The sequence below is a fragment of the Amphibalanus amphitrite genome, unplaced genomic scaffold (genome assembly GCF_019059575.1).
Source record: "Amphibalanus amphitrite isolate SeventyFive unplaced genomic scaffold, NRLGWU_Aamphi_draft 000036F_arrow, whole genome shotgun sequence".
NCBI classification, from domain to species: domain Eukaryota; kingdom Metazoa; phylum Arthropoda; class Thecostraca; order Balanomorpha; family Balanidae; genus Amphibalanus; species Amphibalanus amphitrite.
This window is the reverse complement of record NW_024881532.1, coordinates 178,333-201,982: the sequence shown is the minus strand read 5'-3', so window position 1 is coordinate 201,982 and position 23,650 is coordinate 178,333. Positions and strand designations below refer to the sequence as shown.

The following is a 23,650-nucleotide window of genomic DNA, read 5'->3' as shown; positions in this document are numbered from 1 at the left end:
CCGCTGAAAGTATGATTTTATTATACCTATTCGGATCGTTAGAATTGGTATACCCGTATAACACTGTATAGCTCTGCTACAGCATTGATCGACGGACAAATACATAAAAAGTAGGCACAATTGACGGTAACGGATCTTGTTGGTATCCACACAAAACGACTAGTGAAAATACGACATTGTAAAAATGCGTATGAAATATGATGAAAATATGTGACTGACGTCTGACTGATAGCATAATATACCGGTCCATTGAGGTCCTGTATTTATATTCAGCGACGACAGCGGCTATCGGCTAGCGGCCAGCGGCCCGTGACGTGGCGTTGGAGACCGTCAGCCGCCCGTGGCCGGCCGGTAGCGTTATTTTTTGTCCGTCTGTCCAGCGTGGATACAGGCGGGAGGTCAGCGACCCGCACTCCCAGCACCATAACGAGGTGACTGGTTCACGGTCCGTCGCTAAACACAGGCCGATGGGCCACATATACAGTAAAAAAAATGGTCATCCCATCCCGACGCGCCGGTCACTGAAGGTGAATCTATTGACTATTGGAGCTCACGTGAGCACTCACGCTGTTGGAACACATGCAAAATTAATTGTGAACAATAAGCGCGAAAGCATCAAATTCAATATGGTTGTTGTTGTGTATCAGCTAGGTAGGGCCCGGGCCCAATAAATAATTTCAGTACTAAGATGAGAGAAAAATTGAGCCCAAATAACAGATTTCATATCATCTTTGTCATTTTGCACTTTGCAGCACATAAAGTGACAGTCACATTCACCACAGACCTTTGCGCCATTCAGCTCGTTTACATTACACTAGTCGCACTTGTTTATTAAAAAAGAAGCCAGAGCGCAGTAGAATAGACACAGTGTAAGGGCGCGGGGTCATTGTCCTGCGACACAGGCACGCACAGACGGTTACGAAAGTAGCTAACACTGTTTCAGCACTGCTTAGGATCTTGCAAGTCCAGGCAGGCGAGACGGCAGGCAATAAGATCGATTTATAGGTATGCAGCTTATAAGTAAAAAGGAGCAAAATAGTGAACTGTTTACTTACGAGTACTGTGTAGATAATAGGCATGTTTGCCTTGTTTTGTAATTATCGATTGGGACGCGTCCCCGATCTGACCAGCTGCCATTTCGCGGGCTTTGCTCTGCCAGGTGCTCTGCCTTTGTTCCCTATCGGCGCCAGATATGGATGACGAGTCCGATTTCGCAGCACGTCGCCTCCGGGTGCCCTGTCCTGTTCGCGAATCGGTGGACTGCCCTGACGTAACCCCGCGCCAGCGCCGGCGGACTCTGCAACTCGTTTTTGCGGCGCTGACCTTGACTTTGACTGCGAGCGAGTCGCGTCCGGACGGTAAACACAGGCGGTGAGCCACCGCCACGCCGCGGGCGAGCCGGGAGAGCGCGAGCGCGCCGGTCGCCACCGTTCGCGCTTCAGTCATCCTCCGGGCGCCGGTGGGGGACGACGCGCCTGTGCGACACCGCGAGTGGGCCAGACCAGACAGCAGTGGTGGGTCGCGCCCCAACACAGAAATAGACGGGCATCGGAGCCAGCTGCGACCAGGACGAGACGGCTCAGACCACCGGCGATTTGGCGCCCGCCTCGTCAAGGTCAGCTCAGGTCAGTGCCGCGGGAGCGCTATGTCGGTGGGACGGTGGGGTCGAGGACCGCGGCACCGCCAAGTGGTCCAAGGTGACTTGTTGGAAACTCTACGCCGCCGCTCCTCAGCTATACATAAGTGGGTCTGGGGCGACCGCGTGTCGCGTGGATACACTGAACGAAATGACTGATTAGAAGAGTACAACATTGTTTTTCGGTGTGCCACAGACAATGACAAGGATAGTCAACTGTGTGAGATGTCTCGACGCCTGTATATTTGGAGTGATCTGTGATTGATTTCTTCTAATCGGAAGTTGTGTAACGTCCGTGACCTACCGCACTTCTGAAGAGGTCCGTTAATTATTTGTCAAACGTCGAGTGGCGGGCCAAACCCGTGCCATTGCATTTGTCACGGTCCGACCACCCTGTATACTGATTTGTTATCTACCTATGCATTTTGCATTTAACATTTATCAGCAGTCTTTAGGCCAAATGAGTTGAAGTCTCCCAATGCCTACACTTGTTCTGCTTTCGCATACGTTACGGGTTTCGTAGTCGTACACGTTACGTAAACGGTTTCGTATATATCGTTTACATTTTTTCCTTAGCAAGAAGCCGGAAAGTTCAAAACTTATTATCGAAGCTGAACAGGACAACGCCTATTGATAATTCCTTGGCTTTCTTATCCGCAAAAAAAAAAACAACAAATAAACCGTCTATTGCTTGTTTTGGAGACTCACGGTCCCCTATACATAAGAAAGATCGTATTGAATAAGCGTGCACCAATCGGCAATCACCTTTATTAACCGTGCAAGTTCGTAAGAACGTGCTACGTGAAATCGACTGTGTGGACAATACGATAAGATTATGTACAGGCTGCAACTACCTACCCCTATTCTGAACAACGCCGGAAGTTCTGGCAGCATGCTGTGGCATCAGCGCGTCACCATGCACCTCCTTGATCTCTGGGAAATCTGTGAACTGCTTCACGGCATAGTGCAAAGCCCTGGATGTTTGTAAACCGGGGAGACGATGCACTCTCAGCGCCGATCAATGGTATAACACATCCTGAGCCGCGGCGAGCGCGCTGAGTCTGTCCCTCAGCTGATCCGTGCCTGACAGAACCGCCGAGATGTTTATGTAGTTACGTAAGATTATCAGGACGCTGCGATCATCATTTCAAGCTAATTTCCGCATGACGATCACGGAGTGCATCGAGGCCTCTGGAAACGTACTAATCGAGGCAATCAAAATATTTACCGACACTATCGACTTCGAGGTATATCCATGTCAAACCGAGTCTCCCCGTATGCGTTTGCACGAAGGGTCAGTGCGATTGGGTCTCCCCTATTTTATTGGCATGTTTCTATAGCAGTTGACGCAGGGCGAAAATTGAACGCAACATCTCACAGTCTTCGGTCAATGTCAGATTGACGAAGTCACTTACTTGACGGAGGAAGCTCGCTTATAATAACGCTTACGCTCACACATCAACACAATAGGGAGTTATGCCTTGTAGGTATTTTGAACTGGCGTCCAACTGACACCGTTTGCTCTCCGAGCCTACGCAATTTCAATGGCGTATATGCCCTCTGGGCATGACTCATTTGCACGTCGCACAAAGTCATATCGTTCCGCTGACCAATTTGGTGCTCGAAAATCGTGCTCACTGCTCTGGGCGAGCAACGAAATGCGCATATATGATATAGCTACAGAGGAAAACGCCGAGGGTTGTTGCTAGCGCAGATATCGAGTCCTACATGGTGATGTAATACCTTGCCGGACGCTGCTGAACTGGTCACACTGCTTGCGATGTGTGCTCTCAGACCCGCTGTTTGGTAGTGTCCGCGGTCCAGTGCGGTGTCGAGGTGCGGCCAGAATAATGGGATCTGGTGTTTCTAGATCGTGTTCTGTGCCAGCCGCACAGTATCCGCGGCGCTTCATGCGCTGTGGCCTTCGCGCCGCTTTGGCTGACTCAGTGAGGTTTTTGGTAAATGGTAATCAGCTCAGTGAGACAGGGACTTCATGTCACTGCTCTGATACGGCGCCAAGAAACTCAATTCAACATCCGTTTATGTCCAAACAAAGGTCACTCGGAGGGTGGAAAGCCATTACCACGCAGTTTGTGTCCTCTTGTTCCAGATATCATCGCCGATCTTCTCCGTTAGTGTGGGCCGCCTGGTGCATCATCTCAGTGGGACTCTCCCTCGGCCATCGCCAGCGTCCCTCCTGCAGTCCCGCCGGCCTGCCCGCTGTCTGTATGGCGATGACGGAGGTGCTGAGCGGCGGCCGAGGCGGCGGCGGGGGCGGCGGCGGCGCGCTGGACCGCGTGCTGCTGGCGCCTGTCCACCTGCTGCACGCCATCACCAGCAACGACCAGCTGCGGGCGGCGCAGGCGCTCGAGTCCGGCCTCGACTGCGACCACCGCTTCAACTACGGCGCCGCCATCCGGCCGGCCGTCAACATCTGCGCCGAGAAGGGGCACACCGACATCAGTGAGTACCTATCAGTAGGGGAAGCAGCTGGGGGCCTGGGAGGAACACACTGACATCAGTGAGTATCAGTTGGGGAGGCAGCTGGGGACTGGGGAGGCAGCTTAGAAGGGGCACACCGACATCAGTGAGTATCAGCCGGGGAGGCAGCTGGGAGAGGGAGTGGGAAGCTTAGAAAGGACACACCGACATCAGTGAGTATCAGTAGGGGAGGCAGCTGGGAGGGGAGGCAGCTTAGAAGGGACACACCAGACATCAGTGAGTATCAGTTGGGGAGGCGGCTGGGGACTGGGCAGGGACACACTGACATCAGTGAGCATCAGTCGGGGAGGAAGCTGGGAGGGGGAGGCAGCTTAGAAAGGACACACTGACTGATATTAGTGAGTACAGTGCGGGTACAGCCTGAGAGGCAGCTAGAAGGGACACACTGATATCGATGAGAATACGGCAGTGCGGTTGCACTACAGCTATGCTCACTAGTCTACTAGACCCACGTGGTATAGACGTGGTCTAGTTATGTTTAGCCCGGAGACACGAGCACTGAGCGGTACGCATAAATACCTTTGTATCAAATGTCATCAGAGTGAATCGCCGATACATCCAGTAAGACGAACCCTTCAGAGTTCAGACCCTCCTTATCTCTAACGGAGCCGGGCTCCAACTCTGGACTCTGAACAGGCTGCGGCTGTCAGTGGTCCCCGCAGACGCGTTTCGAGGAAGCCCGCAGTCCCTCGCACCCTCCGTCCGCCGGCGGCACCGCTGAATTCTGCACGCACCGGTATGCTGATGCGCTCGCACGGGCCGCCGGCCATGAATCGAGCAGCTGCTCAGTGGATGCTGCACAGTGCACACTGCACAGTGCACAAGGCCAGAGCCGGCGGGCTCCCTGTACCGGGTGGCTGCACCCCATGGTGACCACTCGTTACTGGGCGACACTGGCAGGTAGGCCCGGTGGGCGCGACTGATCAGCACGGGCCGACTCCGCTTCCAGCAGCCAACAGTGACGCCGCGGGGCAGCTTTATCTGCCGATACCAGCACTTTGACATTTAATAACCCCCATACCTACCAATGGTCCATTATACCAACTGACGTCAACGTAGTGCAGAGCAGGAGCCTATTCGCATTAAATCGAGAGAGTCAGAGTCAGAGACTCGATTTGCGCAATCCGCGTGACTCATCGGGAACTTCCCCGCCTATTCCCTTCCACCTGCTATTTGCTCGGCGCAGAGTTATTCTACCCGTCGGCTCCCTTCTGTTGTGTGTACGCTGCCGAGTTCTAGGACGTCACGGGAAATTCCCTACGCCTCAGCGAATACGTGGCAAGGAGCCACGTTAATAAAAAGAAGCTGGTCATTGATCGGCGACATCCCGATGGGGCATAAGTTCACTGAGTGTGTATGGTGGCAGGAGCAATAAATACGCTCGTTATATAATACGTTATACGTAGGTACTGTAGTAGGGGAGAGTGGGGAAAGATGCCCAGGGTTTTACTATGTCATATATTATTCGAAAATGACGATCGGAAAGCAAAAACTTGGAGTTTCAACGGAAGCCGACATCATTTTTCTTCAAAAATATCACACTTTCGTGCCTGAAATATGAGAACTTTTTTTGCTATTAAGCATTTTCCTGAAGAAGTGAAAGGGGGCATCTTACCCCACAGGGTGGGAAAGACGCCCCCTGGCGTTGGGAAAGATGCCCCCTGCACTATAAGTGACATAAATGGGCACGTGAATCGCCTGAACGAATCAGTAGTCCCTTCGAGCCTGCAGTAGACACCAAACGTCATCGTAAGGGCCCTCAAAAGTAGTCGTAAGGGGCTTCAGAGGTCATCGTTAGGGCCATCATAGTCCAGCGTGGCCAAACAAGCCTCCGTGGTGGCGTTCGGAGACCACTGTGGGGCTCTTATAGGTCTTCATGATGCTTGAGGGCCCTCAAGCCCATCGTGGGGACCTCAGATGCCAGCGCGGCCCGTGGAGCCAACGTGGGAGCCCTCAAAGGATGTCGTGAGGGGCCCTGGAGCCAATAATGGGGCCCACAGAGGCCGTCGTGAGGGCTCTCAGAGTCAGATGCCGCCCCAAAAGTCGCTGTGTGGGCCGAGAGACCGGCATGGGGAGCACCCGACCGTACTGGACTCTCAATAGTCCCAGATCGGCTTTTGTCTCTCATCACAAGTATGTAATAGGTAAATGATTTGACGGGCTGCTTGAAGGACAGCCTACGGATTTAGGGGGGCGTCTTTCCCCATCAGGACAGGGGGCATCTTACCCCAAGGTACCGAAGTAACATTAAATCAGTACAATTTGTTAGCCATAAAACTATACCCTGAAACAAACTGTTTGGGACACAGTACACGCATGTTAATGTATCACGACTATAGCAAGGGACGCAAAAATTATCTATCTTCTTTGATATTTACAATGTTTTGACACCAAAATATTTTTTGAAAGCAGCAAATAAAAAACATGCAATCACCAGCCAGCCGTTGCCCAACTGAGCTTCGCAGATTTTTGTGCAGTTAACAAGGCAGGCTTCCGCTTTACGCTATGAACATTAATTTCCAGGTTCGATTCATTGTTTCGCCGCTAGAGGGGGTGGGGCGTCTTTCCCACCCTGGGCATCTTACCCCACTCTCCCCTACGTTCCAAGTACATTCGTTATATACCGTAATATCCTTGACACTTAAAGGACGACCTAGTGTCCTATATCATATCCGTCCGGTCATATACGAGTATTCGTATTACGAGTAGTACTCGTATTCGTAGTACTCGTATAGCTCGTATTCGAGCCAGCTGCACAGTGGAGGTAAAGCAAGGTCAGTGTGACATCCTCAACCGACTGACTACGTCATGACAGCCTTGCCGCGAATATTCATGAGCCTCAGCGCTGTAATGTGATGAGCCAGCATGTACTTGCAGTTTGCATTGTTCAGGTGCGGTGCCGTTTTCCAGTGAATGATGTTTGTGTTTAGCTTCGCGACTTGTATGGTCACTCAATAAGCTGCTAATTCGTTATAATAAAATTGCCAACAAAATTATGTGAAGCACAGGTGTTTATAAACTTCCATCGTTGGACGTTGCACTGCATTCGCTATGCTTATTTATGCAAGGGATCTTAGTGTAGTGAAGCTTCTCCGAGGGAGTAAGCCGTAAGCGGTAAGTAATTGTCTCTCACCGCAGACCGCGTTTATCTCTCCGTCTCTTTAGTCTGAGTGCACACGGGAGCAACTGGCGTTTGCTGCTGCTGCGATCTTTACAGACAACTAGGGGTAGCGTAGCGTAGGGCGTATACAAACTGTAACAGATTTTTAGGTTCTCTCCGACCATTGCGCAGTAACTAACTTAATAGCTACGCATCGTTTCTGCTGTGCCCCGCTTGCACTGAAGCTGCTCCTGCTTTGTGCCGTCCTCTTTGTTGTGTGCTGCGGTGCACAGTGCACACTGCCCCCGGCTCTGATAGTGAAGCTGCTGATATCCGTACTCACTACTCACTATGTATGTGTGCGCGCCGACAGTGCAGGAGCTGCTGTTAACTGTTAGTCGCTACGCGCCCGACAATGAAGTTTTTGTTCCCTAAGCTCATTCTTTGTGCTCAACAGTGAAGCTGCTGATTGCCCGCGGCTGCTCGGTGAATCAGCTGGACTCGACGGGCCACAGCCCGCTCCACAGCGCCGCACTGCTTGGTCACACGGCTGCCGTACGGCTGCTGTTGAAGCACCGCGCCGCGCCCAACACGCGGAACGCACACCGGCAGACGCCGCTGCACGCCGCAGCCGACGGCAACCGACTCGGTGAGGACGGGGGGATCGGAGGGAGAACGGAGCTTCACCTCTGAGTGTCATTGGGAGGGGAGATAGCTCACTGAGGGACAAAAAAAAACTCTGCCTGAGGGTCACCGGGGCAGGGGAGAAAAGAGCTGGAGCTTGACCTGGGGGTTACCGGGGCAGGGACTCAAGAGGAAGACGGTGTTCGGCCTGAGGGTCACTGAGGGAGACGGCTCATTGGAGATTGGAGGAAGGCGACTCGGCATGAGGGTCGCCGGAGCTAAAGAAAGGTGGAGGATGGGACTCTGCTTGATGATCGTCGGGGCAGAGATCAGACTGGGTCAGTTTGAGGGTCGCCAGAGTACGAATACGGGGAGGTGTTTTTGTTCTGACGGTCGCCGTCCGCAGGTATGGGAAACACGGCTTGGTGAGGGGACAGGGAGGGACGGTTAGGAGGAGAGAAGGTAAGAGAGCATACTTTTAACGAGGGGCGGAGAATCGTCTCGGGAAAGGACGGTTACAGCAGACGGACAGATGACTGGGGCGTTGCGCAGTCCACTGGGCAGCGGAGGATGGTGACTGGTGAGCATGGATACAGTGAGACGTTGACATGGGAAGTAGAAACGGAGGAGTGCGGTAGATAAGAAGTATTTGCTTACATTCTTGAGGTAGGTGTATCGGTGACATAGTACTCAAAGTACGGTAGTACTTCCGTGGATACCACAAACGGCAACGGGATCGATGACACGTTTCCTTGACATAAGTACTTATAAATACTCGTAAAGGTACTTTGCGTGAGATGTGACGTGTTTGCTAAATTCGTTGACACGAACCTTCTGGTTTTGTGCCACTTGTGCTTAAAGGTAGTGTGCCAGCTTTCTTGGACCGTATGGAGTTAATGGCCCAGATAAGGAGAACCGGATTTTTAGAACTTATCCATACCTTCAAAACTCATGGAAACGTCTTAAATTCTTCAAATTTTGAGTACCCCAGTGCGAAATTCGCCCCGACGGGTTGTCGGTCGTACCCCAACCACATTTCACACCACTATGAACAATAAATGCACACACTGAAATCGCTATTACCGATATGCTCATCCAATCAAGTTTCGATAAACCCGTTCATCATCATCTCCTGCGGTTTCGAACACGCCTGTTAGGTGGCTTCTGATGCTCGTCGAGGTCGGAATTTCCAAATACGCGTGGTGCGTCGGGCCGCGCGCTCTGACTTCGGCCAAGAAAAATGCGTCAGCTGATCATTGTCATTTCTGCCACTTGCGTGTGGTGAAATGGGGTCATAACTTATAAGACGGCTTTTTCATATCAATTATTTTACATAAAATCATACTTCAAACCATAAGTAATGTTCGACAGCCAAATAAAAGAAACAATACCAATACGGGCTTACAGTTTAAGGCTCGACATTGTGTTGTCTACGATTAGACAGCTGATAACTCATTCCCGTACGTCGTATGGTCGTAACACTATAATGACCTTTGCTTATTGTCACAAGTGCGCCGCATTCGCGATTGTTGCCCGACGCCTGTTTGCAGGTGAGCCCACTACAGTTGTTATACATATCTAAAAACCGAAAAACTTTTAGGCGAAAAAGGCACTATTCCAGGCCCATTTTTGATTTTTTTTTGCGATATTAGGTAAAAACAGAAGCTTCTTATCCTAGGAAAAATAAAATGGGAAATCTTTCAAAGGTGGCACACTACCTTTAAGCTTCATATTTGACTAATACGTTCAGATGAACCGGGGCGCTCGGATCAAACAGAAAGTCAATTAGGAATTAGGAACAGAAAGTCAATTATCGATCAGACATAAATACCATGACTATCCGAAGAGGATTACAAAGTAAGAAGATTATCGGTCAGATTGCGGTGTGCTTGAGTATGGAGGCGTGGTTATTTTCAACGATACCAAATGGGACGAATTCTTGACCTCTATAACGAAGCTTCAGCTAAGCGTCACCGTGTGATGTCTCGTATCATATCCATCCAGAGGAGATTACTACCGCCATAGTATCAGCCTCCTGTATGCTCGGTCTCTTTTTCTCCCCCTTCCCTTTGTTTTCACTAACGCCTTCTCCCGCTGACCGCCGGCAGACATCACCCGCCTGCTGCTGGACGCCGGCGCCGACCCGAACGTCTCGGACGCCAGCGGGCGCACACCGCTGATGAACGCCTGTGCGCGCGCCAACCACGACCTGGCGCTGCTACTGGTTCGCCGCGGCGCCTCGGCAGCCCCGTGCGCCAACTCGCACGACTCGGCGTTGCACTTGCTGTGCTCAAGCCCGCCGCGAGCCGGGTTCGCCTACCTGGACTCGCTGCTGCTCACTGAGCTGGTGCGCGCCGGCGGCCGGCTGGAGGGCCGCACGAAGCGCCTCTGCACGCCCCTTCACCTGGCCGTGATGGCCGGTAACTTGGCCGCCGTGGAGGCGCTGCTCGAGCTCGGCGCCGACCCGTCGGCTGTCACCGACATCGGCCAGAGCGCCGTACTGCTGGCGGCTCAGGGCGGCCGCGCCGAGCTGGTGCGCACGCTGCTGCGGCGCGGCGCCGACCCGACCGTCTCCGACGTGCTCGGCCGCAGTCCGCTCTCCGCCGCGTTCGGCACCCGCGGCCGTGAGCAGCTGCTGGAGCTGCTGCTGGACTTTGGTCTGCGTCCAGCCCCGGTGCTGCTGCAGCGTCCGCCAGCTCGCAGCCCCTCCGACCTCTGGCGGAGACTGGCCGAGGCGGCCCGTCAGCCGCCACCGCTCAGCGCCATCTGCCGCCGGAGCGTGCTGGCGGAGCGGCGTGGCCCGCACCCCCCTCCCGTCTCCCTGCTGCCGCCCAGTCTGCAGCGCTACATCGAGCTGAGGGACCGGCTTGGCACTGAGGAGTCCTCTGCGGCCACCACGGCCGTGCGCACTGTGGCTGCACATCGACGGTGACCGCGCGAGACGGACAACGACCGAAACCTCAGCGAGACGGACCGAGACGGGCGACGGAACTGATGTGTAGGGAACGATGTTTTAGCCTAACGATGACCGAAGGAGGAGGTGAAGAGGGCGAATGGAGAGGTCTTCTCCCTTTTTGTCGGTTTTTACGTTGAAGCGTCAACAAGGAACTGAGAACTGTGGAAAACCGACGAAACTCAACTAATTCCCGTCCTACATCTTTTCGTCGAAGTGTTACAGTTTGAGGCTGATACCAGCGAAGTAAATGACGCTTCTTTTGATAGATGGAGGCTTTCATTGACTGACTCGTCTGGTATAAGGACTTTTTTTGTCCGTCATCCCGAGCACTTAAATTTTCACCTACTACCCTTATTTATGTGATTCACCTGGGCATCCGTTATGCACAAATGCGATCTCAATATTGAAAAGGGTCTTTTATAAACAGGAACGCTGATATGAAAGTACAGGGGAGCTATTTTTACCTCGGTTGAGGACGAACCGCCACTTTAAAAACGTTTTCGAAGCGAAGATCTGGTACTGCTTGAACAACAACAAATGCGACATATCCTGCTTTCTGGTTGCTAATGGAGATAAGACAGGGACAAATGTCAACTCTGCAAGTAAAGTGTATGCTGTATGTCTACGTGTATATGTATGTACGTATGTATGCCTGAATTTGGATGCATTTATGTAAGCATGCTGTGTGTTTGTCGGAGGGAAGGTAAAAAAGTGATGCATGGGTTAGATATTTGCTACCGCGCGCCGATTTTCCCTCTCGATGCCTTGGCTGGTGCCGTTCGTATTTATTATTACTGTATGTATATCTGGGCATTAGTGTTGTAGCCGAACGTCAAAACTGTACCTACTTAACGAGTCTCTCCATGGGAGCATTGATATCGCCTCACTCACCACTGACCAGTCCTTTGGACTGATAAATGCTGGATAAATGTGCAAGAAAAACAGCAGAGAAGGTGGTCAGCAAGAAAACAGCGCGCTTTGAATGTCACTAATGCACCCGAGGATCTCCATGTTGGTATTACTCTTAGTTTGTAGACTGTACCTCATGCTATACACGGCGAATAATGCACTTTTAAACATCGTTAAACGGCGTTGTGACTTATAGTGATTTTGACCAGGTGTCGCTATGCTTTCCCTGCACCCTGCACACATTAGACGAAGACAAAAAGTGGGAGAAGGTGGCCACTGCTCTGATCGAAATAATATCCGATATCGGAACTGTGCGATGGTGGGTCAGAGGATTTTCCTGTTTTGTTGCATCTTCCGTCCTTTTCAATCGACGCTACCTATACCATGCACTCGCCACTTTCCACTTCGACTGATCGAAACATACATGGCGATGGAAACATCACCAATCAGGACGGGGACAGGAGTCGACAGCTAACTCGCGTGTCATTACGACCGGAGTGCTCCTATCATTCCCCTATAACCATGCCTGATTGGCAACTTCATCTCGGCAATACTGCTCTGCTGCCAATTTAGCATAAATTTCTGACGTCACAAACTCGATCAGCGAAATTCCTTCAGAATTCAGGTCATGAAAACAGCGCAACGAAGCATTACGAGCAGAATTGGACAGAGTGAGCACTTTGCAAGTACTTCCTGAAACGACAGCGATAAAACGCGAACACGAGTCAGGTAACCCACATGTGCACTACAAAAACGAAAAAATAGATGGGCCTTTATTTCCCCATTGGGGGATTTCGGGCTGCCTTCGCGGATACAATTTTCTCAAATGAAAATTCACCGAATTGAATCCTTGCTTGTTACGCATTTAATCAGACGAAGACAAGCTTAATGGCTATAATCACTTAATGGCTATAATCTTAAAGTTCTGAAAAAAACTGACCACGTAAATAGGCAATTAACATAAAAATAAACGTTTTTTAACAATTAACATCAAAATCATTTATATGATATGAGGGATAATGGTCAGATTTTCTTTTTAACGAAGCAATTGATCATTTTGTTTTTTTAGAAAAAGTATCGTAGGGGTCGTCGGTGGAAAAGGATGAGTTGTCCCGCACCGATCACAGAATTACCTAATAACTGACTCACATTTGATAGCGAAAAATATCATGTAGCGCATAATTGATGTGTTAAACGGTCTCTTGAAGCTAAAACGAACGACAAACTTGAGAAAGTTCAACAAGTAAGACAAAATGCTTTTAAAAGGCTTTGTGTACATTATATACCTACCTTCTTACCTACTCGCTCGTTTGCTCACAGTATGAGCCGTAACTGTATGCCTACCTAATTGTTACATCGAGATCATCCAACCTACACAAATGTCAGCTGTCTCAAATGGCATACCTTATCACACATACCTTTCAAGAGGTACGATGTGCAATAAACGAACTCGTAATACGGCCAGCGGCTGCAACAATAACATACAGCGCGCTGCGTGTATTGCGGAACAGCATCACGAGCTGAATGATGCTGTTCCGCAATGCACGCTATACTGGAGGAATGGCGCTTCGGAGGACGGAGGCTAGTGGGTAGCGTAGTACGCTTTTACAAAGATGAGGGGGGAGGGGAATGAGAGAATGAGAGAATGAGAATGAGGGAGAGAATGAGGGAGGATGGTCCTTCCCAGGGGCGGATCCAGAAAATCTCCAAGGGAGGGGCCATTAGAAACCAGGAGGCCCCCCCCATAATCCCACCTGTTGGAGGCCCCATCTTCCCACTTGTTGGGCCCCCCCCCCAAAAAAAAACTGCGTCTATTGAGCTTATCTAGCTGTTCAGGCAACATCTCAACATCTGTGCAGGCTTGGAGGCCCTCTGTGCAGGTTAGGAGGCCCTGTAAAAGTGGTCATCTCTGTGAGATATAAGAGACCTCCAAGTTATGAAAAGCTTTACCAATCTTCTAACAAAGAAGTCTTCTCAGCTAGTCTTCTAAGAAATAACTAAGTGGGTAGGTTAAAAAAAAACTCATCGGATTTCGGCCACTTTATTTTCAGGAGGCCCCCTTTTCAGCTTTTTAACTTTTTAACTTTTTATTTTATTTTTGAAAAAAAATCGGCCAAGGGGGGGGGGCCATGGCCCCCATGGCCCCCCCCCTTGTATCCGCGCCTGGTCCTTCCAAACCGGGGGACAACAGCCAACAATATTCTCTTAAGGACATGATGTGGAGTTTGTTAATGTAATAGGTAAGTGAATAAGGACTTTACTCCACAAGAAATCGTTCGGGTCGGAGCTTTCGAATTGTATTACAAAACTTCGTCAGCGAGTCGTAATCGGGTTCGAGGGGTATCGGTCGCAAAATTCTGCGACCGAATTTTGCGACCGATACCCCTCGAACCCGATTACGACTCGCTGACGAAGTTTTGTAATACAATTCGAAAGCTCCGACCCGAACGATTTCTTGTGGAGTAAAGTCCTTATTCACTTACCTATTAGCCAACAATATTGTACCGCTCCTTTCAGAGTAGCGTGGCAAACACATTGTGTGAAAATGAACAGTGCAAAAGACAACGCGAGCATGGTCTGTACCTACTAAATAAGACGCAGCAGAGCTTAATTGAATAGAGAGATGCTGTGATGCTGCGGGTCTCTGCGCTATCTCCATTGGACAGAGTTGCAAACTGTTCCTATGCAAACACTGTATTACTTATTTGTCCTTGGCGCAAAACTCAAAAGCGGTATAGGTACTCAAATGGCATCCATTACCTTCGGCTGATGCATTGCGTTAGCAAAACGGCGGCACCGCACGAATCATGTGTAAGACTAGAAATCGAAGCATGGAGTATAGTACCAGCTATGTAGTTAGTCCAGCGTCGTGTACCTTACCTATTTTATGTTATATTGGGTCGTCTGATTTGCGTGCCTATTGCGAAGCAGCCAATCAAATCTTAACGTGAACATTCAACATACAAATTCGTGAACATACGCATAGCTTATAGGTACCTATGTCCATATCCAAAGCAGCCTCAGTTATTAAAAAGCACAAGCATCTTTAATATGCAACTAAGTAACTTTGCTCTGCACTGCATGCAGTGCGGCCCAATTTCCTCCCCATGCTGACGGGGTGCGTGCTCGGCGGACCCCCGCACGTGTGGTCCGGCCGGTGCGGTGCGCCGTCCGTGCCCGGGTCACGGTACTGCCGCGGCCGTGCTGAGACGGCCCTTCAGCTGGTATATAGTCGGCCCGTCACCACACCACCGTACTAGTGAGCCACCGGCACCGTCACAGAGCTGCAAGGTCGCCTCCCACCTCCGACATGGGGTGAGTAGCTGTGGTGAGAGGGGCCGGCAGCTCAGGTTTGGGAAGGCTGGTGTTGAGCAATGCACCATATGCCAACTTTGGGGCGATATCATATGGGCTTCTGTGATCATCCCTGCTCTGCTGCTTTATTCGTCGTTCATCAATTGATAATTATATCGAGCAAATTCTGTTGTAATAATTTGTACATTTGTGAGACACTGTGATGTGGAATGCCGAATGTGAATGTATATTGTATATGCACCGCGCCATAACGATATAAATGCATTGCAAAACGCGCATAATTCAAAGTTTCCCTTGACTGTGATAACGATTTCGTTTCAGTCGTACTGAGGTTCCGTTTGGCCGTCTGGCTGCCATGCTGGCACTGCTGTCTCTGATGTCTGCGACTGTAGAAGGCTCCTTGCTGGGCAAATCATTATACAAGAGGACTAAAGAAGCTATCGACTCACAGGACTACAGTGCGTTTGGCAAAACGCTCCACTGTAAGTGTATTGCAAAGTACGAGTTATTTTCAAGTTAACTCCCATGCTTGTTCAGCTTAAAGACGTATAATAAAAATAAATAAATTCTAAAGGTAAATACGCTTATGACGTATTACCTCTTGACAACGTGAGCAATTCTTTTTTAAACACGTGGTGAGGTGGAAGGAAAAATTACTGTAGCGAGGCTATGTTAAATTAGGCACTGTACCTACGTATATATACAAATATAAAGGCCGTGAAAAGTGCGTTTAAGATAAATTAAAAGATATAAGAGGATACATGCATACCTATGCCAGAAATGTTAATGCTACTAAGTGACACGTCGTCCCTTCCCCCAGCGTCTCGGCGTGTTCCGATAGCGACGTACAAATACGAAGACGACACAATATCCACCGCCAGAGACGCGTCGTCTGCCCCAGTCACGTCACTGCTAGACAGACTGCTGAAAGGCGTCAGCGGCCGGTCCTCGGTGAAGGCGGGGGAGTCTGCGAGGTCTACCGAGACCTCCCCGTTCCTCAGCTGGCTCTCCGGGAACGGTCTGGGTTCGCTGACGGGCAACGAGGCTACGTATCCTGTACAGGAGTCAGCGCAGACAATCGATAACGTGTCATCCACAGGCTCGCTCCTGTCGCTCATTCGCAAGGTGCTGGATGTCATGCGGAAACCAGAAACAACAACTTCAGCATCGGGCTCTGGAGACGTGTATTCAGTGTCGATCGGCGACACGACAGAGTCTCGTATCGGAGAGATCATCAAACAGCTGCTGGGGAGGCAGTCCTCAGAGGCGGAGATCGTGGTTGCGACGACAGGAGGAACTCAGTCCGGCAGTTCGTCTGACCGGACGGTATCCGAGCTGATTTCGGCCATCCGCCGGCTCCTGAGAGATCCGCAGAACTCAGAGACGGACGAGGACGGCACAGCGTCGGACGACGACTCGAGGCGCCCTCTTGACATCGCCGCCCTTATCCGTGCGCTGGCCAGGAGCGGAGAGCGTCCCTTGGCGCCCCTGCAGTCCTCTGACAGCACAGTGACCGACATCCCTGCGCCGATGTCGACCCGCGCCGCCCTCCGAGCTCTCATCAGGTGGATCTCCAAGCTGAACAGGTTGCAGACGTCAAAACACTCGCCGGGACGCTTCTCCTCGATCATCATGAACCTGCTGTCCAGGATGGCATCTCGATCCTCATCAAGATCATCCTCTCCTTCCGGTGATGTCATAAACACGCTGCTGTCCAGCCTGAACAGGCCTGGTGTTTCCATCAGCACCTCTTCCTCTCTACCCACTTCACTTGCTTCCCTTCTGACGGATCTTTACACTCCCAGATCCTCACCAATAACTTCATACTCATCTTCATCTCCTCTCAGCACCTGGCTTAAAGACTTTGAAAATTCCCGATCCTCTACAAAATCACTCTCCTCTGATTCTCTCTCGGATTTGTTGGATGACCTGGACGTGTCCGGAGGCTCACAGAGTGCGTCGGTCACCAGCTCGTCGTCTCCCGTGATCGAATGGCTGGAGACCATCTCGACCTCTACTGGGGGAGGCTCGCCGCGGGAGACGACCGTCTCCGGCAGCGTCTCGCTCGACGAGCTGCTCTCGGAACTGCAGGACTCCCTGGGCTTCGACTGATAGGTACGTCCGTTCAACAGAGCGCCCTCTGCTGTTCGGGACGCTATTGTCATGAGCAAATAACGGCAAGTTTTTTTTACACGAGTTGCTTGCTCTCTTTGCTAAAAAGATATTCAGTGAAGTTTTAAGCAGCCCATTCTTTGTCCCTCATTGGGAGAATTGAAGCTATAGCAGTAGGCATAAGTATACTCGTATATGAAGTTTATCATCGGGAAAGTTCTTTTGGTCAGGTCCCTTAACATTGCTTTATTTTGTCATCTTATAAATTTTTCTGTAGCTTCTTTAATGAAGTTAACTCCTTTGATAAATGTATTATATAGACGTAATACTGACTTCGCCGAGTCTGTTTTCGTTACTTTATAGTCCAGTGCAACTCTTTTATTCGGTCAACATTAATCACATAATAAAAGGGCGTTATAGCCACTTTCAATGCGGCCGATATGAGAGAGCAGTTTCAATATTGTTATCCGGCACCGCAGACAGTGTTTACAATTGCTTCCGTGATACGAGAGAAAATTATCAGATGTCGTTCAACTAATTTGTGAAACGTCTTGACGATTAACAAACTGTTAAACGTCTATTAGGCATTTCGTATAGTCTGAAATATGTCGTATTTTTATATTTTTTTTACATTTAAGCGCCCGAAACATATCGGCGGTACGGTATAAAATTATTAAACCACTCGTTAGGTAGAAAAATATTTTAAACGTCTCGTCTATCGGCTCGACGTTTAAAAGATTTGTTCCACCTACTCGCAGTTTAATATATAATCACCATATACCTAATCTTGTTCTCACCGTTTCAGGATCACAAAATGGCGTCACTCAGGCTCGGGATCTGCATGCTGCAAGGTCTACACTGCGGCAGATGTACCAAGTTGGAAACCTTCGCTTTAGTCGAAGCTGCAGATGCCGCACCATCCAGTCCATCCCAAACAAACTCGCTAGTCCCTTGGACTTTGACGCCTTTTCATCCACCTGTTGGATGAACATATCTCAATACTTTATATCCGCTATATTTGTTGTTCGCGTTAATTGGTTATTTTGTTAATCTTTGTATCAATGTATAATGCATAAGATGAACATCAATAAAAACAATTATTTTACAAACATTTAGAAATATTGTTAGATGAATACCTACCTATTCAGTAGTGTATGCCTTGCAATTAGCGTTTGGGTATCTTACTCTATGTCTTTGATGTAAAAAATCAATCAAAAACTTCCAAAGGCGTTTCTTCAAGAACATGCGTGTCCTTTTCTTCTAAGTTTAAAATGGCAAAACAACGGGCTTCAATAATCGGTGGCATAGATTCAGTAATCTATGTCGGTAGCTTTTTGAAAAAGAATGACTCACCTTCCCCATGAAACCTTTTACTCCTGATTACGACCGACTTCAAAATTGGGACATCGTACATATAGTATTTCAGATAGATCAGTAACCCCTGTCGTGTTTAGTTGCCCGACTAAAACATTCAATTAAATTACGTATAGAAATCGGGCGACAAAGTGTTTCTTCATTTCTATGTAGGTTCAAGGTTGGTAAGTTGTTTATTTTCCGCTTAAGTTAATGAACAAGTGAGACTCTCCGAGACGGTTATCTATGCTTTTACGTTCAAACGTCGAAGGCAAATAGTGTTCCTTAAAAGTGGACTATGTGCTGCTCACGTGATTTTCAGCGCTCATTTTGATCCGACAGTTTTGGGCAAACAAATGACACAATATTTTATCAAAGGCATGCTACACTAAATTGTGCGTTTCTGATGACGATCGACTACTTCAGATGATAAAAAAGTTATAGTTTTTTATGCATAGGTAGGGATAGCACATGTCTCGTTTTGCAGTAGGTAAGACATGCTAACGATGCTAACGATATTTTAGCATTAGAGATACTAGTATTTGTGTATTTGTATACCAAACACATCATGTGGGAGTACCTATGCCTAGCTATATGTAAGCCAAGTTATGTGTAGTTTGCACCTGTGTCGCCATGCTGCAATGAACTTCGCTCTCCAAGATGTAATACCCACGACAGAGGAGTTTTGGTACGACTCGGTGTATCTGCCTGCTATCCATTACACAGAAACATGTACTCAGTAAATATACCTACTTTTGTTATACGTATGTATATGCCTGTGTTTTTACGGTTCCTAATGCCCATCCTTTTGTGGACGAGTACATTAAAAGAAACAGTATGAGCAAAATAATGCACACCCGTGACCCGAACATATGAGACCTCTCTTCACTCAAAAAACCTAACTTATAGACAAATGCTTATGAAGTTCAAGTAGTGGTCCATACGCTTATGTTCAGAGGCCAGTTTTACCAACAGAAAAATAGCCGCCTGCCGGATTTTTTATTTATTTTTAGTAAACACCGCTTAACACATACGGTACGGTAAACGTTAAAGCCCTATCCGCTTACGTGCCCATCGCGCTTACGAATCATGTGTACACTGTAAAAAATGTTTACTAACTTCCTAGTCATCCGGCCACTTTTCACTAACAAAATGCGAGTAGACTTCACACACAATATGTGTGCAAGTGTGTTTCCAGACACACGTAAAATGGAACTGGCGTGTTATGAAACACACTAGGTTGTTTCAGACATTTTGTAAGCCTACTAAGATAAGGTTTGTAAACTTGTTCGATTACTAGCTTTTGGCGTGTGAAATGACATCAAAGTCAAAGTTGCCGGTCCCGTAGCTCAGTTGGTTAGAGCGTTGGACTCCGCGTGGTGAGAGCACGCGTTCCCGGTTATGACAGTCCGGGAATTCGAAGCGCGACGGGCGCTCGACATTTATGGGCCTCCTGACAGGTATGGTTGCGGTTGGTGGCAGGCCGTAGCCAGGCGAAGTCAGTGAGGGGACCGGCCGTGCGCGGCTTTGTGCGCACGTTAAACTTTGGACTCTAAATTCTGCCATAGAATCGGAATTGCGCGATCGGAGGGTAGAGGGCAGGGTCATCGCAACAAGCTTCGCTTAGCGGTGGCTCTGTCCTTGTGAATCCTTCCCATCAAAAGGTTCGGACTAAATTTAAAAAAAAAGTTAGTCATCCGGCCACTTTTCACTAATAAAAGGCGTGTGAAATTAAAGCCGCATTTTACGTGTATGCGTTTAAATATGCAACCATCCTTGCTTCTTATGCCTACATCTTATAATAAAACACACAGACGAGTAATTAAACACAAAGATGTTTATTCAAACAACGTATAAGGCAACGCAACCACCCTCATGTCAACCAACGTCATAAATCAATCGGTAATCTGCACCGGTCGTGGTGACAAGTCTGCACTGATTCGCACCAACTAGCCTGGGAATCCGCACTATGTGAAGCGGTGCGGTCTTCAGGCAAAAAATTCCGGCAGGCGGCTATTTTTCTGTTGGTAAACTGGCCTCAGAAGTCAGAACTAAGAAAAAGCTTTAACTTATCTAGGCCTTCCTTTTGTAGGACCACGGTACACATTATTACGAGCGAGCGAGCGCAGCGAGCGAGCGAGTTCATACTGAATTAAGGGAAAATCCTGAGATGAGCGGCCGGCCGGCCGTCGGGACGCTCTTCAAAAGCTAATATCTTAGGAACGGGACATCCGATTGACAAGCGGTCTTCTTTACTGAATGTCACTTGGACGTAAAAGTTCTGTGGTGTGATGGCCACCATGCGTTCTTGCCAACCACCGCACGTGGCGACTGGCGCGTGGTAAAGTTGGACATTTTTTAAGAACCCCCAAAATTGCAACCTCAATACCGGCACAACGGTTGGGCCGATTGAATTGAAACTCGGTACACAGTTAGGTAGATTTCCATCAGATAATTCATCTGCATGTGTTAAGGTTGGGGTGCTACGGCACGTGCGCACGTGCAGGGGGCGTTTCCAGATCTCGAGAACGGCTGGGCTGATTGCGCTCAACTTTGGTACACGGTTGGGGACCGGTTAGTTGGGTGCCGTGCAAAAGTCATTTTGGACCCCGTTTGCACGTGCACACGTGCAGAATGCCGCTTCCAGATCTCAGGAACGGCTGGGCCGATTGCGTTCAAATTTGGCACACCGCTAGCGACCGGTTAGAAGGGTGCTTTGCACAAGCCCGTTGGAAGTACCCTCTCGCCCTTCCGCTCGTGCAGGGCTCACTATCTCGCTCGCTCGTTCTTCCCCCAAAAGGCGTTTTACTGGTTCAAAACGTTTTTATTTGCGTAGCGTACCTACTTAATCAATTCTTTTCCCATATGTATGGGTACCTTTATCTACATGTAGTTGCTTGGTGATGGCTGATGGGTGGTGGCATATGGGTGGCATCGGGTAGAAAACCGTCATAGGCTATGCACCTTTATTTATTTATTTATTTATTTATTTATTTATTTATTTATTTATTTATTCATTTATTTATTTATTTATTTATTCATTTATGTATTCATTTATTCATTTATTTCTCAGAAGCGCCGACGGGATGGCCCATTGATTGATGAAGTCATAATTTAAAATGAGTAGGTACATAAATGCACATTGCACAGCAACATTCGTACTCGAATCATACCTACACAACGTTTACCTAGGTACACACTAACATTAAAACCCTGACACAAGCTAAAGGGAATGTAGGCATGTACAATCGATGCAAAGGTAAAGGGACTGTAAAGAGTAATATGTACTAAAAGTTATTAAAAATGTACATACTTCAGAACAATGTAAGGAGTATGGATGAGAGCCACTTTTATTTATAATTTCCCTGCTTTGAGATGTTCTATCGTGAACATGTTCCTAATCTTAGGCATGATTTAGTGACGGTTCATTTTAGCCGTTTTCACGATGGCCATCTGGTACACATTTGGTGCACATTTGGTGCAGATTAGGTGCAGATCTGGTCACATTAGGTTTAGTGTATCTCTTAGTAGCTATCAGTTAGGGTTGCGCTAATTGCTTATGCCTGCTTTGTCATATAATCAGAGTATCATCGATCAAAACAAAGCAATTCATGATATGAAGATATTTGCCGTAAAAGAGATTAGGTGCAGATTTGGTCAAATTAGGTGCACTCGCCGGATAGTCCGTCGTGAAAACGGCTATTATCATATACGTAATCCAGCCCGCCGAGAATAACACCAAATAGGCACATCTGCCATGTGAGTCCGTATAAAGCACAGAGCTGCAGTGAAAGTCTACTCTGAGTGCGGATTGGGGGCCGCACCGGGACATTGATGGACGGTGAATGGTGAGGGCTTTAGCCGCTCACTGCAAGCTGATACCCGATCCGGACAGTCGCAACATGATGACGATAAGGGTGGGCACGGCCCGTCGGATCATATGAATTTCACCTGTTCTGACAGTTGCAAAGCCTGGCAGAATATAGTAACTGCGGCGTACCACACGAGATCATTACATTTTGTTGCGTAGCTAACACCACTCACCAGAGCCGTTGCTTTTCCTTTTGAGAAGATTAACTCGCGCCCTGCTGGGGGGTGAACACCCCCCGGCGCCGCCGTTTTTGGCACACATTATCATACATCAATTCTACACATGTTCAAAAATTTCAGATCAAGGTCGTTCAAGGTCAGGTGACTAGGTCACTTAAACTTTAAAGTGACCTCGCCTCATAAAAGGTTTCAATAGCCGTTTTCACGACGGCCATCTGGTACACATTTAGTTCACATCTGCAGATAAGGGGCAGATTTGGTCAAATTAGGTTCAGTGTAGCCGTTTCCACGACGGGCTATCCGGCGAGTGCACCTTATTTGACCAGATCTGCACCTAATCTCTTTTATAGCAAATATCTTCATTTTATGAATTTATTAATCGATGATGCTCTCTGATAATATGACAAAGCAGGCTTATAGTTAAGCAATTAGTGCAACCCTAGCTGACAGCTACTAAGAGACACACTGAGCCTAATTTGACCAAATGCACCAAATGTGTACCAGACGGCCGTCGTGAAAACGGCTACTATCTCTTAGTAACTATCAGCTAGGGTTGTACTAATTGCTTATCTGCCTGCTTTGTCATATTATCAGATAGCATCATCATTATCAATTAAAACAATGAAATAAATTCATCAAAAAAATATTTGCTGTAAAAGAGATTAGGTGCAGATTTGGTCAAATTAGGTGCACGCGCCGGATACCTAGCCCGTCGTGAAAACGGCTTATGTCTGCCATAGCTACACCGAGTGACCGATTGCTTTGAAGCTTTCAGCGATTGATGAGAGCAATAGTATGTACAAAATATTATCTCGCAATTTTGATATCGGTAACCTAAGGTCAGGTCAATTTTGCGACCTCCCCATTAGGACCATACCTACCTAAGTCAACGGGAGAAAATTGAAAGGCGCCTCTTTAGGACGGAAGCCGTGCTGCCGTTATAAACACTTTGAAACACTGAAGTACAAGTAACGTTGACACAGTGAACATGAAAATGGTACCTGTGACCCCTGTATATGCTCTTGAGGTCATTTCAGGTCACGAATGGTATCTAACAGTTTTTCGCGAATAACTTTTGATAGAGGCACGCTAG

The 23,650-nt window shown here is 48.5% G+C and overlaps 2 protein-coding genes across 2 annotated transcripts; both read left to right on the top strand.

Moving 5' to 3' along the window:
- Positions 1-1,384: 1,384 nt before the first annotated feature.
- LOC122371603 (serine/threonine-protein phosphatase 6 regulatory ankyrin repeat subunit A-like) lies at positions 1,385-11,974 on the top strand. The gene is made up of 4 exons (XM_043348028.1): positions 1,385-1,625; positions 3,747-4,099; positions 7,696-7,887; positions 9,971-11,974. The coding sequence occupies exons 2-4, from the start codon at positions 3,865-3,867 to the stop codon at positions 10,792-10,794; spliced, it is 1,251 nt and encodes a 416-aa protein (XP_043203963.1). The 5' UTR covers positions 1,385-1,625; positions 3,747-3,864; the 3' UTR covers positions 10,795-11,974.
- A 2,838-nt stretch (positions 11,975-14,812) lies between these two features.
- Positions 14,813-19,278, top strand: LOC122371595. Its single transcript, XM_043348016.1, has 4 exons — positions 14,813-15,042; positions 15,364-15,524; positions 15,863-17,157; positions 17,960-19,278. The coding sequence occupies exons 1-3, from the start codon at positions 15,038-15,040 to the stop codon at positions 17,152-17,154; spliced, it is 1,458 nt and encodes a 485-aa protein (XP_043203951.1). The 5' UTR covers positions 14,813-15,037; the 3' UTR covers positions 17,155-17,157; positions 17,960-19,278.
- Positions 19,279-23,650: the final 4,372 nt, after the last annotated feature.

What these genes read in the sequence shown, in the direction of transcription:
- LOC122371603 (XM_043348028.1), top strand. Translation starts at nt 3,865, where the DNA reads ATGGCGATGACGGAGGTGCTGAGCGGCGGCCGAGGCGGCGGCGGGGGC. An exon ending in GAAGGGGCACACCGACATCA is followed by an intron (nt 4,100 to 7,695) that starts GTGAGTACCTAT and finishes TGTGCTCAACAG; the next exon opens with TGAAGCTGCTGATTGCCCGC. An exon ending in AGCCGACGGCAACCGACTCG is followed by an intron (nt 7,888 to 9,970) that starts GTGAGGACGGGG and finishes GACCGCCGGCAG; the next exon opens with ACATCACCCGCCTGCTGCTG.
- LOC122371595 (XM_043348016.1), top strand. An exon ending in GTTTGGCAAAACGCTCCACT is followed by an intron (nt 15,525 to 15,862) that starts GTAAGTGTATTG and finishes CCCTTCCCCCAG; the next exon opens with CGTCTCGGCGTGTTCCGATA.